General features: G+C 35.6%; 1 protein-coding gene across 1 annotated transcript; it reads left to right on the top strand.

Moving 5' to 3' along the window:
- The first annotated feature begins 11,931 nt into the window (after positions 1-11,931).
- On the top strand, positions 11,932-18,859 carry fpr1 (formyl peptide receptor 1). Its single transcript, XM_017467621.3, has 3 exons — positions 11,932-12,138; positions 12,955-14,086; positions 17,301-18,859. Exons 2-3 carry the CDS (start codon positions 12,985-12,987, stop codon positions 17,333-17,335), a joined length of 1,137 nt encoding a protein of 378 aa, XP_017323110.3. The 5' UTR covers positions 11,932-12,138; positions 12,955-12,984; the 3' UTR covers positions 17,336-18,859.

Below are 18,859 nucleotides of genomic sequence, written 5' to 3'. Positions count from 1 at the left end.
TGAAAAATTTAACATACACCTTTTATAATAAAGCATGAAAAATCTTTGACGATGATTCATTTTCTATAAGTTTTGAGGTCAAAAAGGCACAGAATATCAAGAATGTCCCAACTAACATTCACTCAAGCAAAAATATTGGAACATGTGAATGATAAGTGTTTCTTGTTACCCAGGTGTGTCCTGTTAGACTGAGTGTTTAAACAATAAATAGCTCTGAACATCTACTCTTGGTTTTAGCCTTCAGTTTCACCTGTGAAAACTGAATAGAGAGCTGTCTATGGGAGAAAAGCAAGTTATTTCAAAGCTGAGAAAAGAGTGAAAATTTATCAGAATCATTGCACAAACATTGGGCATAGCCAATACAACGATTTGAAATGTCCTGAAAAAGAAAGAATCTGGGTTAAAGTTACATTACATTTATGGCATTAACCCTTATCCAGAGTAACTTACATTTGTACAATTGAGGAGTTGCAGGTTAAGACCAGCAGTGGGAATATGGCAGTGCTGGGATTTGAACCTATAACCTTCCAACCAGTAGGCCAACATCTTAACCACTGAGCTACCACTTCCTGAGAGTTGATGATTCACCTGGCCAGACTAAAACCTTCCACTTTTTCCCCAGATAAAGTCCTTTGTTGTGTTGGCAGTGTGTTTTGGATCACTGTCTTGCTGAATTATGTTCTTCTCAATTAGATTGGGTGCATTTCTCTGTAAATTGGAGACAGAATGTTGCTGTAAACTTCTGAATTCATTCTGATGCTACCATCATGAGTTGCAACATCAATAAAGATTAGTGAGCCTATTCCAGAGGCACCCATGCAAGCCCAAGCCATGACATTACCTTCACTGTGCTTGACTGATGAGCTTTGATGTTTTGGATCATGAGCAGATCCTTTCTTTCTCCACACTTTGGCCTTTCCATCACTTTGGTTGAGGTTAATCTTGGTTTCAGAACTTTTGTGGCTCCTCTCTGTATTTTTTTTGTGAATTCCAATCTGGCTTTCTGATTCTTGCTGCTGATGAGTGGTTTGCATCTTGTGGTATGGCCTCAATATTTCTGCACTTGATGACTTCAAATGTTGGATTATGATACCTTCACCCCTGCCCTGTGAAGGTTGTTGGTGATGCCACTAACTGTTGTTTTGGGGTTTTCTTCACCGCTTCATAATGTTTCTTTCATCAACTGCTGTTGTTTTACTGTGTACTGAAATGGAGCATTGATCCAGGAATGACTTTCTAATGTATCCAACACTTATTACTAATATGCTTTTAAGCTTTTTTTATTATTATTATTCCCTGTGTTGTTAGCAAATTGTTAATACCTCTGGGTTCTTCAGAGGGTGAGGTTCAGATGACATCAGGCATATTGGTCATTTGTTGGATGCAGCTTTAAGTCCGGGCCCATCATCTAAGTACATTATAGTAAAGCCTAAGGTTTCTTTTCTACCATGTATTTAAAGAACATGTTTCTTTTTCTAGGCTAGCATGTGCTGTTATTTGAGCCCCCAATTTTTTTTTTTTTTTTTTACAGATGTCCTTCTCTAAAGGGCCTGGACCTACAAACACCATGTGCCTAGCAGATGTCTGCTCATTGAAACATGATGAAATAGGGCTTGGTAAATGTGGTCAGGCATGGAGAGGCAAGAGAACATTTTTTATTGCACCGTGAGAGCTATGGGCCTTGTATATACCATTGACGTATTGATCCAGCAACCCTCCCTCATTCACAACTGGCCACACACACACAGATATATATATATATATATATATATATATATATATATATATATATATATATATATATATATATATATATATATATATATATATATGCACTCAAAAGTGTTTGAGTCCCTGTCTCATATGCTTATGTTTGCGTGTGTGCGCTATGTTTTCTTGGTAATGTTTCAGACTTTGTGGTCAGATTTGAAAGAGAGGAAATGAGACTGGCTGGTGAGCACAGAAGTTGGGGAGAAAAGTCAGTTACAACATTCCTGACCTCTCTGCAACCATGGCACATCCATACATAACTCTCCATCTGCTTGCCCACAATCCAAATCAACTTCAGAGGTTAACCCTGATGGGAGATTTCCACTCTTCTAGTTACCTCTGGTACATTATGCATACAGTGGTGATAGTCAGAGACTTTTTGTCTCGTTATTTCTAGATACTATATACTGTATTCACTGAACAGCGCTTATTGACCATTACACCTGACTTATTATAAAGCAGTGTGTGAACTATTTTGGTAGTGTGTGGTAAGTAAAATGCACAGTGCAAAGAAGTATAAGAAAACATTTGGGGACCATAAGGGTCTTTTGTAATGTACTATAGAAATTATGTCAAAGAATTCTGCTACAAAATTAACTAGCAGACCGCTCACATTTATGAATAAGAATCTTCATTTAGACACTACAAGTAGAACATGCTGGAGAAAGTCCTATTAGAAGCCATTTTTGTTTCCATTTGAGAGATGTTTTTGCTCTACCAAAAAAGGAAATACAAAAAAACAAGCTGGTGTTTACCTCAGCAGCTACAAAAATACTGGGTGGTTTTCTGTGTGGTGTGTCATTAGATTTTTCACTAGCCTGAAACAGGAGAAGGTTCATGGGTGCTTAAAATTTGACCATTTTTTTGCTACCACACCCTGTTTTCATGTGCATAAAGGAATCTCAACTGAGGCTCTGTCCCTGAGTCAAACCCAATCTCAGCATCACAGTCCTGCTAGTTGTTTTGCATGTCTAAATTGGTATTTATGTAGGAATTTTAAATTGCATGTTGGGCTGGCAAATCAAGAAGTGTGGTGAGCTTGGGACTGTCAAAGCTGCCCTCAAACTATAACCTTGGTGTAACTATTAATATCCTTCCCAGACACCATGATTTTGAATGACTCATAACAGCTTTAAAACACTGAACACTGAACTAAGTATAATAAATTAACTGAGTATAATAAAACAATGTTAATAAATTATGAAGTTATATATACATATATACGTGTGTGTGTGTGTGTGTGTGTGTGTGTGTGTGTGTTATGAACTAATTACAAAGATAACTATAACTATCAGTATAAGAGCATATTTCTTTGCTTAACACAATATTTACAGTATGTTTCATATAAGAAAGAGATTTTGTATTCAGCTCTGATTTCACTTCCTCACTTACAAACAAAAGGTTTGATCCCAAAAGGCATGTCTTTCCCTTCACCAAAATGCATTAAATTACAAGGAAAACCACAGTGAGGGAGTGGGGGAGATGTTGATTCTCCCACATATGTGCTGGCGTCGTGCTTTTTAAGCAATGGTTGCACTCAGTCACTCTGGCTTCCATTCCCTCTTCTTTTCCAATCCCCACCCCCATTTTCCTGTCTCCCCTTTATTCTCTTTGACTTTCAAATACACATCTGACCAGTTTTCAGAGTACACTCTATGGAAACAGATTGAAAATGTTGACTGAATAATATGGGTTATTGGACTGCATCCAGGAGCTAAGTTAACTAATTATATATGTGCACATTGATTGACACATGAATACACATGCCTTCAAATAAGAGTTGTTTGTTTTATTACCCATAACTTTTTGTTATTAAAAAACAATGCTTTTCCAACACTGTTTAAGCATAGTATATTCTTTTAGCTCATTGTACTTAATCTCAGCTGTACACTTTGAAAAACTCAGTTCTGAGGGGCCACAAAAAAGCATTTCTCAGCTTTCTGGGTATCTAACAGCTGAAAGAAGGGTGGTGGGCTTGCATAGGAAGAAATCATAGGGGTGCAGTATCAGTCCTTCCCAGTCTTGTTTCTAGTTTCTAGTTGTTCCTGAGAAGTATGAACTCATCTGAAATCCCCAATGCATTTAGCCACCTACACAACCACACAGCTTGCACAGCTTGAACTGATTATAGCTTTCCCATTATGTTTACCTTCATAGTTGTGGTTTTCAGGCTTTGGCAACTGCATGTGGTCACATGTGTGTTGTAAGTCCTGTGTGCTCCCTTGTCAAGCCTACACACAAATGTTCTTTATTTTATCTACTTTTCAGTACTATCAAATCATGGTACCACAAATGACATGCTGTGAAGCTGGGAGACTAAAAACTCTTACAGATTAGAAATTAGCACTTAAAAAAAAAATAATAAAAAGACAAAAATAAGAAAGAAGATTAATAAGAATATGAAATATGAAATACTACACATGTACAGGAATGTGCAAAAACAGATTTACAAAATTAGCATGGAATGTGTTTTATGTGAATTGTTGAACATATGAAGAAATTAAACTCCAAGTTATAAGGGGAGAACAGGTTTGGTTCATTTTTGTCTGGCAAACAACCAAAATTATGGAAAATCTCTTTTCTTCTGCCTATAACATTCTTTAGGAAATTATAATCATTGTGAGTTTTTTTTAAACTTAAGACTGTGAATTAAAGTGTTTGAACTAAAGGAAATAAGTTTATTTCCCCATCATAGACTTACATCATAATTCTTTGAAACATCATACTTCTTTGATAAATTGTCACATGTTGTGTTGTTTTTCTAAGTAAATTAGGTTAAAACAGGTTGATAGGATTCCATACCACAAGATGCAAACCACTGATCAGCAGTACAAATAGGAAGGCCAGATTGGAATTAGCAAAGAAATACAGAGATGAGCCACAAAAGTTCTAGAACAAAGATGAAAGCAATGAAAAGCCCAAAGTGTGGAAAAGAAAGGACCTGTTCATGATCTAAAACATACAAGCTCATCTATGAAACATGGTGGAGGTAGTGTCATGGCTTGGGCTTGCATGGCTGCTTCTGGAACAGACCCACTAATCTATTGCTGATGTAACTCATGATGGTAGCAGCAGAATTAATACAGAAGTTTACAGGACCATTTTGTCTGCCAATTTACAGAGAAATGTAACCAGATTAACTTCATCAAGCCGCAAGATAATGAAAAAACTGAAGGTAGAACCCCCCATGAAACAAACAAGAACTGAAAGAGGCTGCGGCAAAAGCCTGGAAAAGCATCACAAAATTAAAAAATAACAATTTGGTGATGTCAGTTAGTCACAGTCTTGATGCAGTTATTGCAAGCAAGGGATATACAACCAAATATTAAGTATTATTTACTTTAAGTTACTTTCATACTTATCTGTTCCTATACTTTTGCTCACCTAAAAATTGGGTGATCTGATACAAAAGATTCTATGTTTTATGTTGTATTCCACATCTAGATGCAAATACCAGGAAATAAAAGTTGAAATCCTAAACTCTCCTCTCATATCCATATTTTGATCTCAGACCCAAATGTCTTTGGTGTACAGCACAAACAAATTAATTGGCCTTGCCAATCCAATAGTTCAGAGGGGACTGTATATACACTCACTGAACACTGTTTTTTTTAGGAACACCTGTACACCTATACATTCATGCAATTAGCTAAGCAGCCAAACAGTGGCTGCAGTGCAATGCATTAAATCATGCAGATACATCAGCTTCATGTACACATAACAAGAGGTGCCTTCTTCCATTAAATGCCATTCAACATGCACTATAAGTGTTATTTGTGAAGCAGCAACATGGAGTCAACGATTTCACTTTTACCAGATTCTACAGATTAAATGTTTCATTCTGTGGTTAGTTTAAGTTACTCTCATCCACAGGAACATCATATGACTGTAAATCTCTTTCTGCATAGAGAAATATCATTGTTAGTTTGAGTGATTTCATCATCAAGTCATTACAGTAATTGGACTTTTAGAAAGTCTTGTCCTCAACCAGGATCAGTATCTACTGAGTCGAAAGCAGTAGCAGTACTCTGAGTGATTCTCATCCTCAATTGAGTAATATTAGTAGAAATTGTAGTAATAGATTGACCAATCCTCATCATCAGTAAAGAGCAGCACTATAGAAATGCATTGTAGTTTAGTACCAAGAAGATATTGCCTTTTTCAGGATATTGGCTGACATCAATCAATTGTATAACTAAAAATCTGAGCTTGAGGCAACCATATTTTTGTAAGCACATACTGCTTTTGGAGACTTAACCAGTGTATTCTTTGCCTAGATTCCAAAATAAGCAGGGAACAAAATGTCTCTGTCTGGTCAGTGTTTAACTTGGCTTAACTTATTTTTTAAAAGCTCAAGTGCCAAAAAGAAACTCTTTCCTCAACTAAGCCTTTGTTCATCAACTTTATGATCTTTAGAGCATCGTATTTCACTTGCTGCAGGGTTGTCTTTAGTAGGGAGTCAACCTAGACAAACACGTTTGCATGCTCTCTAATAAAATTTATATATATATATATATATATATATATATATATATATATATATATATATATATATATATATATATATATATATATACCCCATTTTTGTAAATATTTGATGATATCTTTTCATGTGACGACACTGAAGAAACACTTTGCTACAATGTAAAGTAGTGAGTGTACAGCTTGTATAACAGTGTAAATTTGCTGTCCCCTCAAAATAACTCAACATACAGCCAGTCTAAACCGCTGGCAAGAAAGGTGAGTACACCCCAAAGTGAAAATGTCCAAATTGGGCCCAAAGTGTCAATGTTTTGTGTGGCCACCATTATTTTCCAGCACTGCCTTAACCCTCTTGGGCATGGAGTTCACCAGAGCTTCACAGGTTGCCACTGGAGTCCTCTTCCACTCCTCCATGAAGGATTGTTCCACAGGTGCATGTGCAATACTTGTTTATGGTTCACTGAACAACTATGAAAAACATTGTTTAAACCCATTCTGATAAAGGTCTGTAAAGCTCATTTGGATTTTATAAAATTATCTTTAAAATACAGTCTCCTGAAAAAGGGATATTTGCACTTTTGTGGTGTGTTTTATATGTAGAATTGACCAGTCAAAAATAAACTTTAAAAAATGACATAGTTCGTCATTTTTTAGCAGTGACAGTAATAATTTTATTTTAAGTATTTGCACCCTTCATTTCTGCTAGTCTCCACTCTTTCTCCCTATTAGAAAAAAATATACAGGCGGGACGCAGTGTGTGACAAGTGTAAAGGGTTTGCAGGCAGGAGGTACGGATTGCTGTTAAAGTGTGACACTAACTACATTAACATGTGATATGTGTTGTGATACGGCCCAATGGGAAGCAAAGGACAATCATATAAGTTTCAGGAACAGTCTCTCCTTCTTTTTGGCAGTTATTAATTTTAAAAAAACTCAAAGAATGTGTCTGTTGCTTCAATTGCACAATTCAATTGCCTTGAGCATGTCTCATTACAAGAATTTTATAAAACCCCTGATATGTTGCAAATTGGAGACAAGGTAATCGGCCAAAGCCATCGGTCAAATCCAGGATAGAACAAAATCACTAATTTTGATCAAATATTCCGTCAAGGAAAATCAACACAGAAGTGTGTTGAATAGGACCATCTGTTTGGACATGAATTCTGTTACTATGTGACTCCTCTGTTACTCCAGCATTCTTCCCAATTCCTCATGAATCAGCTTTCCTTTGTGTTAAACTGGCTGCACAGAACCACATCCGGGGTGAGTCTCTATGTGGTTTTCTAGGAAGTTGGTGCAATCAAACAAGTGGAAAAACATGTCTGAAAACTCTGCTTACAAGTGAGTAGCCTCTACTCTCGGGATGGTGAGAGATGGCCTCAAAATGCTGTGGATTATGATTTCTGGACATATCACATTTCCACCTCAGCCAGGATTTTGGGGTGGGTGAATTGGATCCACTCCGCAATTACTTAATGAGTCATGACTTAATGGGTTTTGGCAAACATAACCCAACTACACATGTGATTTTTATAAAATATGAAAAACATGATAACTGGGTCAGTGGACAAAATATATTACAGAACATGATGCTGTGATTGACCTTGACAGTCCTTTAATTGCAATTCTCACTCAGCACTGTGTTGGGGCGTTGGGCTGGAGTAAGCCCTCGCCCCAACACACACATACATATATACATTATATATATATATATATATATACACATTATATATATATATATATATATATATATATATATATATATATATATATATATATATATATATATATATATATATATATATAAAATGTGTGTGTGTGTGTGTGTGTGTGTGTGTGTACACACTCTACCGGTCAGAAGTTTGGAGACACTCGACTGAAATGTGAAATGAAATGATTTAAAAAACTTTTGATCTGAAGGTGTATGATTAAATGTTTGAAATCGGTGTTGCACACAAAAATATAATTGTGCCAACATATTAATTTCTTTCATTAGAAAACTGACATTTTATTTACAAAAAAAATATTTTTTAAATCGATGACTTAGAGTGAAAAGCAGACAATAAGTGTCCAGAGTAGGTGGAAACACCTTTAATACTGTTTAAAAAGCTGAGAAAAAAAGGTTGAGAAAATGACAAGAATACATTTCTGGAAATTCTAAGCAAAAAGAGTGTTTACTTTAAAGATGCTAAAATACTAAATTATTCTTATATATTTTGTATTTTTTATCACAACATAATTCCCATAAATAAAAATGAAAAATGAGTGTCTCTAAACTTTTGACTGGTAGTGTATGTATGTATGTATGTATGTATGTATGTATGTATGTGTGTGTGTGTGTGTGTGTGTGTGTGTAAGTGTGTAATTGTTAGTAGTAATTAATTACTACATTAAAATTGGAATTTGATTACATTACTGATTACTGCATGTAAAAAGTAATCAGATTACTAATTACTTTACTTTCAAGTTTTAGTTTTAGTTTCAACCCCTTTACTGGTTGAAAGTTAAAAAATAAATAAATAAATAAATAAATAATATAAATGGTGTATAACATTTTCCTTCACAGTGACTGTGTGAGCTAGAGTTTGGCAGAATTGAGAGCTGTCATCCAATAAGATGTATTTTCCTGTAAACCCTGTCTGATTGGTCTCTCCTCCATTCACTGAAGATATAAAATTACAGGCAGCCTTCTTTACTGACATTCAGTTATGTAGTGACAAACCGCTCAAAGTCAAGAATTATTCGGGGCTAAAGAAAAAATCTTTGGGGCAAAATGTGATTTATTTTTATTACGAACATTAAATTCGTAACGCAAATAACAAAATTTTACTGACATCATTAACTGTAACCAAATTACATAAATTTAAAAGATAATGCGTTGCATTACTGCGTTATCAGAAAAAGCAATTAGAATACAGTAACGTGTTATACACAACACTGGTGTGTGTGTGTGTGTGTGTGTGTGTGTGTGTGTGTGTGTGTGTATATATGTGTGTGTGTGTGTGTGTGTATAACCATATATATAGATTTCTTGAGTTACTACCAAAGTCTGGTGAAAATTTCAGGTGAATAACCTCATTGGAAATATACTTACTGAAAAAAATGTTGCTATGTTCAATACTTATTTCCCCCACTGTCAATATGTAATATTGGATCATTTTCCTCAATAAATGACCAATATAATATTTTTGCCTCATTTGTTTAATTAGGTTCACTTCGTCTACTTTTAGGACTTGTGTGAGCATCTGATAATGTTTTAGGTCATACTGTATTCATGCAGAAATATAGAAAATTCTAAAGGGTGCACGAAGTCTTCGGACAGTGACACAACATTCGTAATTTTGTCTCTATACACCACTACAGTGGATATCTGAAATGAAGCAATCACGACGTGATTGAAGTGTAGACCTTCAGCTTTAATTCAAGGGCTTCAAGAAAAATATTGCATCAACAGTTTAAGAATTACAGCCATTTTTGTAAAAATAATTTACATAGTCCCTCCATTTTCAGTAGATCAAAAGCAATTGGACAATTGACTGATAAGCATCACAAGTTTCATGGCCAGGTGTGGCCTGTTTCCTCATTATTTCATGGCAAATTAAGGAGATAATTTTATCTCCTTAATTTGCCATGAAATAATGAGGAAATAATAATTATCTCCTTAATGAATTAAGGAGATAATTTTATCTCCTTAATTTGCCATGAAATAATGAGGAAATAATAATTATCTCCTTAATGAATTAAGGAGATAATTTTATCTCCTTAATTTGCCATGAAATAATGAGGAAATAATAATTATCTCCTTAATGAATTAAGGAGATAATTTTATCTCCTTAATTTGCCATGAAATAATGAGGAAATAATAATTATCTCCTTAATGAATTAAGGAGATAATTTTATCTCCTTAATTTGCCATGAAATAATGAGGAAACAGGCCACACCTGGCCATGAAACTTGTGATGCTTATCAGTCAATTGTCCAATTGCTTTTGGAGTTGATTCCAAGCATTGAATTTGCATTTGGTAGCTGTTCATGGGAACTCTCAAAATGCAGTCCAAAGACTACAAGTGAAGGAGGCCATCATTAGGCTGAAAAAAACCGGACTTATCTCAGAGAGATAGCAGAAACTTTAAATCAACAATTTGGTACATTCTTAAAAAGAAGGAATACACTGGTGAGCTCAGCAACACCAAAAGGCCTGGAAGGCCATGGAAGATAACTAAAGTGGATGATCACAGAATTCTTTCCTTGTTGAAGAGAACCCCATTCAAAACCTCTAGCCAAATCAAGAACACACTGGAGAAGTCACTTGTCAAAGTCTACAGTCAAGAGATGCCTTCATGAATGTAAATAAAGATGGTTTACCTTAAGATGCAAACAACTGATAACACTCAAGAACAGAAAGGCCAAATTAGAGTTTGCTTTAAAATAATACAATATTAACTTGTACCAGAATAATGGGAAGAGAAGAGTATGGAGAAGGAAAGGAAGGGCTCATGTTCCAAAGCATAACACATCATCTATCAAACATGGTGGAGGGAGTGTTATGGCATGGACATATATAGTTGCCAACAGAACTGGGTCACTGGTGTTTATTGATGATCTGAGTACTGATAGAAGTAGCAGGATTAATTCTGAAGTGTATACAATTATACTTTCTACTCAGATTCAGTCAAATGCTGAATTAAAGCTGTCCAAATACTTATGGACCTGATTGTTTACACGGGTGTTCCTATATATACGCTCACCATCCACTTTAATAGGAACACCTGTACACCTGCTCATTTATGCAATTTATCAAATCAGCCAATCATGTGGGGGCAGCACAATACATATACATGCACTCATGCAGATACAGGTTAAGAGCTTCAGTTAATGTTCACATCAAATATCAGAATGGGGGAAAAGTGTGATCGCTGTGACTTTAACCAGGACATGGTTGTTGGTGCCAGATGGGCTGGTTTGAGTATTTCAGTAACTGCTGATCTCCTGGGATTTTCACACACAACAGTCTCTAGAGTTTACACAGAATGGTACAAAAAGCAAAAAAATAAATAAAAAAAAATCCAGTCTGCAGAGGGTCTGCAGGCTGAAACACTTTGTTGATAATAGATATCAGAAGAGAATAACCAGCTGACAGGAACTCAAATAAGCACTCTTTACAACCGTGGTGAGCAAAAAAGCATCTCAGAATGCACAACTCAGCTTGGGTTAGGTCCCCGGTGTTTGTCAACTTCATCCTTGTTCTGCTGTGAGATTTGTTCCAGTCTTTAATCTGTGTGCTCCCAAACTTGTTCACTCCTTCGAAACCATTAAAAAAATCTTACATCCCATAGCTTTAAACTGCAACTCTGCAACAGAGTACAATTCTTTGCTTTGCAGCAGAGATTTCTGAATCCAGTCCTTATGGCATGAGTGGTCTGTGCTGGAGCCCTTTCTGAAGATCCCACACTCACTGCAGTAAGAGAAAAAATAATTATAGATCAGGAAAATTTGGTTTAGGTGTTTCACATTACTTGTCCAGCTCAACCGAAACTGAATGATTTCTTTTGCATGTAACAGAACATCTGTTTCTATAACAGATAACGTTTAGTGTTTCTGGACAAAAAAAATTAATAGATGCGACTCTATACGATTGGTTGGTATGAGATCGTGACGTCACGTCGTTTAAAGACAGCGACTCAGTGATGTTCAGCAGAACCAAAAAAGTTGCAGAGCACTACAGATAGAACGCGCGTGAATGTTGTATCAGCAATCTGCACACACTGATCTGTAAACTCAGATCGCGTCTCCAGAATTTTCTTTCAACACTGCGTTTCCTTGTCTTGAGTCTCGGATATCTGTGCGGTGGTTCTGAGGATTTATTTGGGCGATCTGATACTCTAGGTAAGCTTAAGTTGTTTTGCCTGTTACTTATTTGATTTCACTTCTTCTGAAATGTAATTGCTCGACGAACCATTAGTGTAGCAGGTTACAATCTTTTTATATCGTTTGATGATTAATTAAACTTAATATACATGCATGAGTAGTTGTTATAATGCGCCGTAATACTGTGCAGAATATATTTCCATTGGTAACTTTGTATTAAGTTTAAAAGATAAACTTAAAAAAAAGTGATTTTATTTGGTGTTAGTGTTTTATTCCTCTTCTTCTTCTTCTTCCTATTATTATTATTATTATTATTATTATTATTATTATTATTATTATTGTTGTTGTTGTTGTTGTTGTTGTTGTTGTTGTTACAAACTAGCTGAATAATTTCTTAAGAAGTGTTCTTTTTCTGAAGGACAAAAAAAAATAGGGAAAAGTACAGAGAGCTCTTAAAGGTGAAGGAGGCAGAAGAGTTCGTGTCTAAATACAAATCACAATTTGAGCTTTCCAAGAGAATGGCTTCTGTAGAACACTGCACTGAAGGGACTTTTATGATAGCGGTTGATTTTTATTATGTCCTAATGTTGTTTGAACAACCTATGGCACTTCTAAATGAAGCATTTTCATTCTTAAATGTGGGTCGCACTCGCAAAAAGGATAAGAACCGCTGTAACTAGGTCAATTTGAGGTGCTACACTTGTGACCTCAAGCGGACAAAAGTAGAATAACACGTTAAAATATTGAAACTCGAACATGACTGTTTTTTCTTTGTAAAATGTATATTCTGAAAGGAATTTTCAAAATCTGAACATTATTTTTCTGCCAAACCAGGTTGTACAGATTTCTACAGCCATTTCTGTGATGCATATGAACTGGACAGAGATGCCTATCCATAACTTCTCCATGGGTAACGGGTCAGAGGAAGACTATTATGATGAATATGATGATGAGCATGCAGAACTCAGGCAATCACTCAACATCATGTCACTCATAGTCTACTGTTTAGCCTTTGTGCTTGGAGTGGTTGGGAATGGCATTGTGATCTGGGTGTCTGGATTCACGATGAAGAAGACAGTGAATACAGTTTGGTTTCTCAACCTGGCAGTAGCAGACTTCCTTTTCACTGCCTTCTTGCCTCTCAGTGTGGCTTACACAGCCATGGGCTTCCACTGGCCATTTGGACGCTTCATGTGCAAGCTCAACAGCACACTCAGTTTCCTCAACATGTTTGCTAGTGTGTACATCCTAGTGGTGATTAGTGTGGACCGTTGCATATCAGTTGTGCATCCAATATGGGCACAGAACCATCGAAGTGTCAGCTGTGCATCCGGACTGAGCCTTGGTGTCTGGGTATTTGCTTTACTTTTGAGCTCTCCCTACTTTGTCTTCAGGGACACTGCTCCAGACTACAATAATCCAAACATTATTAACTGCTTTAACAACTTTGCCTTTTCTGATGATTATGAGACTACAGAGGTGGTGGAGCTCCGTCTCCTGCGACACCGTGCTATGATCATCACACGTTTTCTCCTGGGGTTTGTTGTGCCTTTTTCAATCATTGTCTCCTGCTATGCAATCATCATCCATCGCCTCAAAAGAAACCGCTCAATGTCTGGTCGCACAGGGCGCCCTTTTAAAATCATTGCTGCTGTGATCACAGCTTTTTTCTTATGCTGGGCTCCATACCACATCCTGGTGCTGATCGAGATGGCTCACCATATGGCCCCCAAGAATAGCCCAACCCTGGAGCATATAACTACTATTGGCATTCCCATAGCCACTAGTTTGGCTTTTCTCAACAGCTGCCTGAACCCATTATTGTATGTGTTCATTGGTCAGGATTTCAAAGATAAGGTGCGGAAGTCTATATTGAAAGTGCTGGAAACAGCATTCACAGAGGAGGTATCACGCACTAACACCTGCACAAACTCCATGCTCAACACCCGCATCAAAGATCAAGGAAGTAAGTCCTTTTCTGATGTAGAGCTGTAAGAAACAGATGCAAATTCCTTCTTTGCCCAGTAGAGGGCACACTTCACTGCAATTTTGGCAACTATAAGAAACAACCTTAGAATGCGTACAGCATAAAGGACAGAAATAAAAAACTGCAAGTTGTAAACGTTTTGGTCCATGACTAACTATAATACAACTTTTAACAGCAGTACAGCTCAAACTTTTGTATATATGGGTAGTGTCTCTAATCCACTGCTTGGTCAATATTTTGGATGAAGATAGTCCTTGGTCTTGAAGAAATCAATAGCTGTTCCTCATACTGAAGCAAAAGAGCTACAAAATATCACTGTCAGCTTAAACACAAAGAAAGTATAAAATTTTAGGTGATAAGTATGGAGGTCCAGAAAGGCCATGAGTTTTTTCTTTTTAGTACTGTTATTTCGAGATCACAACTTATTTTTCTTGTGATCTCAAAATATCAAAAGCTGAGGGGTTTTTTTGTTGTTGTTGTTTTTTAGATCACAACTTATTTTTCTCATTATGTCAAAATGCATTTTTAGGCATATATGATGTACATCAACTTTGAGCACATATGTTTTTACTTTAATCAGGGATTAACACAAGAGAAAAAAGCTGGAGCAATGATAGAGAGTTGCAATATATGTATATTTCCACTTCAGGATCAATAATATATATATATATATATATATATATATATATATATATATATATATATATATATATATATATATATATATATATATATATATATATATATATATATATATGTCTATCTTATATTTATGATCGCTAGACATTTTCCAAATTAGTGTCCATCACTTGGGAAGGCGACTAAGAAGTCTGCAACTATTCTGTTTTTCTGTTACATTATAGTGATCTTGAATGGGTGGTCAATTTCATTGCCTGCCTAATTGAGGGACCAGGACATCTCCATGATTATTTCACGATGCTTGAGAGATGCTGCATAGATGATTTGCGGTTCACGAGACAAGTGGTGATCAAAATGTTTGAAAATATGATGTAATTACTGCAGAAGCACCATAATACCAATTATATGACAGTGTGCCACTGGCCACAATAAAGTAATGCTAGTATGCCCATGCTATGTCACTGGCCACAATAATGTAATGCCAGTATGCTACTGCTACATGATCTTGGAAAATAACTTTTATTATTGCGAATTCACAAGAACAATAAGGTATGAGCTCAAGAAAACATATTTTGTTATATTGAGACCGCAAGAAAAATAAAAGTTGTGAACTTGATATAACAGTACTGAAAAAAATAAATAACTCATGGCCTTTCTGAACTTCCACACACAAGACATTGTTTTAGAAGGCAAAGTTGACTTAGTTTTTTGTGGGATTACCACAAATGCATGGTATTGTTAGTATTCCAGGCTGCTGACAGTTGGAGTTGGGCTCCACATGACAGCAAATTTCTGAAATTCTATGATGGGCAGCTATCCAAGATGCATTTTTTTCAGTATTTATAAGTATTGATAGCCAAAATATACTACATACCTTTTACTTTAGTGCAATTTGAGTTTTTCAAAGCGCATATAGGGCTTAAGAGTGAATTAGGCATGAGAATTAAATTGTTAACATACATTTGATCTGTTCTGTACTGAAATAATATGATAAATTACCAGCAAGCATCTTACCTAGAACTATATTATTATTTTTGTATGTTTTAATATTACGGTTGGTATTATAATAAACTGGATGCAGACTGTTTCTGTACTTCCTCTGTACTCAGCATGATGAAGACCTTTAAATATGGTACTTGATTAACCCTTGTGCATCCTTATGGACATTTTTGTCCTCTATGGATCTATGGTAGCTTTTTTAATTGACGCACAAGAGTTAAAGTACCCAATACTGATTTTTGTTTAGAACAATTTCAATGAAAATATATGTATGTATTACATCCATACCTTGCTATTCTTTTAATTTGTTTAATATAATCAATCAGCAATTTTTCATGAGAACATATAAGAATGTATTGTAGTACTTTTTAAAAAATATATTTTTCCTGAATGTGCTTTGTGTTTGTAAAATACTAACAACATTAAAAATACATCAAGCAAAACACTTAAGCCTGATTTAGTATAAACCTGATTTATCATTCACTACCATAGAAAGTTGGCTGGGTGTGCTCGTTTCATTATCCTCCCTAGTAGAAAAGCCGATCACAGTGATGACATTCAGAGCCAGCTACTTAGAACATGTCGATCTTTATGTGTGGAAAGTTCTCCAAGTGCTTAAGTTCATTTTCTGGGCAACCCATTCAGTATAATTAATAACTTAACAATATGGCTTCCATCCTCATTATTCGGCAGCTTAGGAAATAGCACTTGATGCAGCACATCATTTGTTTGCACAAGTATCTTGAAGTACAGCAGAAAAGCATGAAACTTAGGCAGGGGTGAAAAACACTGCCTCTACTCTTCAGAGATACAGCAAGTGACTGGACAGGCCAGGAAAAATATTTTTAATTCTCCGAAAGTTACTTGTGTGCACAATTTAATATAAAAATAGTAAAATCATGTCATGAAATTGTACTGTGTGCACAAAATGTAATCTATTTTATCAGGCTTTTAATTCAGTATTTTGATTTGTTGAGTAAACACGATAATGCGAAACTCTTTGTTTAATTCACTGCATTTTACTATATAAAAAACTTAAAATCCTCTCAGACATCCTGGCTGGCTTATGTTATCTGGTTGACCAGTGCTGGTTATATTGTATTTGTTAATTAACTGTATTTGTTAATTAACTTTATTAATATTTAAGATTCTCTGAGTCAGGTCAGATAAAATTATGTTAGCTAACAGCTAGCATTAACCATGCCAATTATGAACTTTTCTAAATATGGCTTTACGATCATGTCAGGCCAGCTCATGTTAGCTAGATGATTAGCATTAACAATTATCACTGCAGTGAAGTGACTGTAAAGTGTGGCTAAGGCTAATGCATCCAACCTGCCATGATTTATTAACAGTAATCATTGTTAGAAAAAAAAGTGCCGTTTGGTTAAAATGAACAGAACATTTGTGTGATTTCATAAAAGTATATTCTTCTTTTAGTATTTTAAGTCAACAGAGGAAAAAAAATGTGTGATGTAGCAACTGATAAACACTGCTAATAATGTTTAATAACAGTGCATCTCCTAACAATGGTGTCTGTCTTCTATTCACTTAGTGACCAGAAGTAAGAGCGTGTACTACAGATCATAGTACCCAAGAATACTCCAGCTGGGATTAGCAATATTTTTTATAAATGTTCACAGTAAATGTTTGAAAAAGTAGTGAATTAATCCTTGGATTATATTAGATTGTTATTCTCATGTGACATTTTAGCATAACAATAAATTAACTTTACTTGGAATATAATAAATTTTTATGTCATATTGATTTGGTTTTTAATATGTAATAATAGCAAGTTCCTGTAGACTAGTCAATGTAAAAAAGTCAATTCAATATTTTAATATCATGCTAATGCTGTGTTTGATATAGTTAGTATGTATAGAATCACAGAAGCCTGGTAGTTTTAAAAGCTTTTTTTATTTGTAGAAAAAAAAAAATAGTCAAATGACTTAGAAATTTAGTTTTAACTTTAGTTAGTATTTAATACAGTCTGACTGCTTGAGTCAGAGAGAAAAGTCAAGAAACTGGGGCAGAGCTTATCTAGAAGACATTATACTGTAAAGTGGATCTGGTCTGCATTTGGACTAGAGGAGCACTGAAAAATTTTGGAGCCAGTTGCTGAGCCAGTGCCAGCCCAGAAATCAGAATACAGATGTGGACACCACCAGCGCAAATATGACTGTTATATAGCTTGTTCGAATCTCTTATAATGCTTACCAAATAGAGACAAAATCTACAGCAATGTCTACAGCTAATATGTTCTTTATAAACTTATTTATAAAAGAATTTTACTGAATGTTATTATAAATGTGTGTCTCTGTGTCTCTCTGTGTGTCTAACAAAGCTTAATCGTTTGCCTACATAAAATTAAAAACATCCCACTCCCATTATTTTTTATTGGGTCCAGTGGGACCCCAGTCCCTCTAACCTTTGAAATATATAGCTTGAAATCAACAAACTTCACCTATTGAAGCATTGAAAGGTATGGAAACTAATAAAATCAATGCACATGAAAAGTGATTGGAAAATCCTTTTCCCACTATTTCTACTGCATACAAACTCCCAGGACAAACAATTATGTGTCATTTATTCCTGTGAAGAGATGGTCTTAGTAAGGAGCAAAAATCGACAAATAAAGTGTGGGTAGGTGAACTTTGCATGTATTTTAAATTACAGTCACTTGAACACACACATCACTGTTCCCATGTTAGAGCTGTGCTTTACCTGACACAAAACAGTACATTAGAACTCTGGGCACAAGGTGGGGGACATCCTGTATAGGGTGAACAGGCAACATGTGTCCACAAATTAAAAACTTTGTTGGGGTCAACATGATGCAGTGTGGTGCTCCATAGTGGTACAAGAGTTCACCTATCACTTTATCTGCAAACTCAGGAGAAGCAAACTTGGTGCCCCGATCTCAGCTGAACTGTGTAACATGGAGTCAAGCAAATCTTTCTCTGCAATCCTCAACTGATGCAATGCTTGACTAGTCTGAAATCACTCTTCAAGGATCAGGACCAACCAAGGAGACATCGAACATGTAGCTGCAATAAAAATTATTCAACCCCCATTGCAAATCAGGTTTATTGTTAAAGCTTACAGACTTTCAGC

The sequence above is a fragment of the Ictalurus punctatus genome, chromosome 1 (assembly GCF_001660625.3).
Source record: "Ictalurus punctatus breed USDA103 chromosome 1, Coco_2.0, whole genome shotgun sequence".
Classification (NCBI taxonomy): domain Eukaryota; kingdom Metazoa; phylum Chordata; class Actinopteri; order Siluriformes; family Ictaluridae; genus Ictalurus; species Ictalurus punctatus.
Note: the sequence above shows the minus strand (reverse complement) of the source record. Positions and strands in the feature narration are given on the sequence as shown.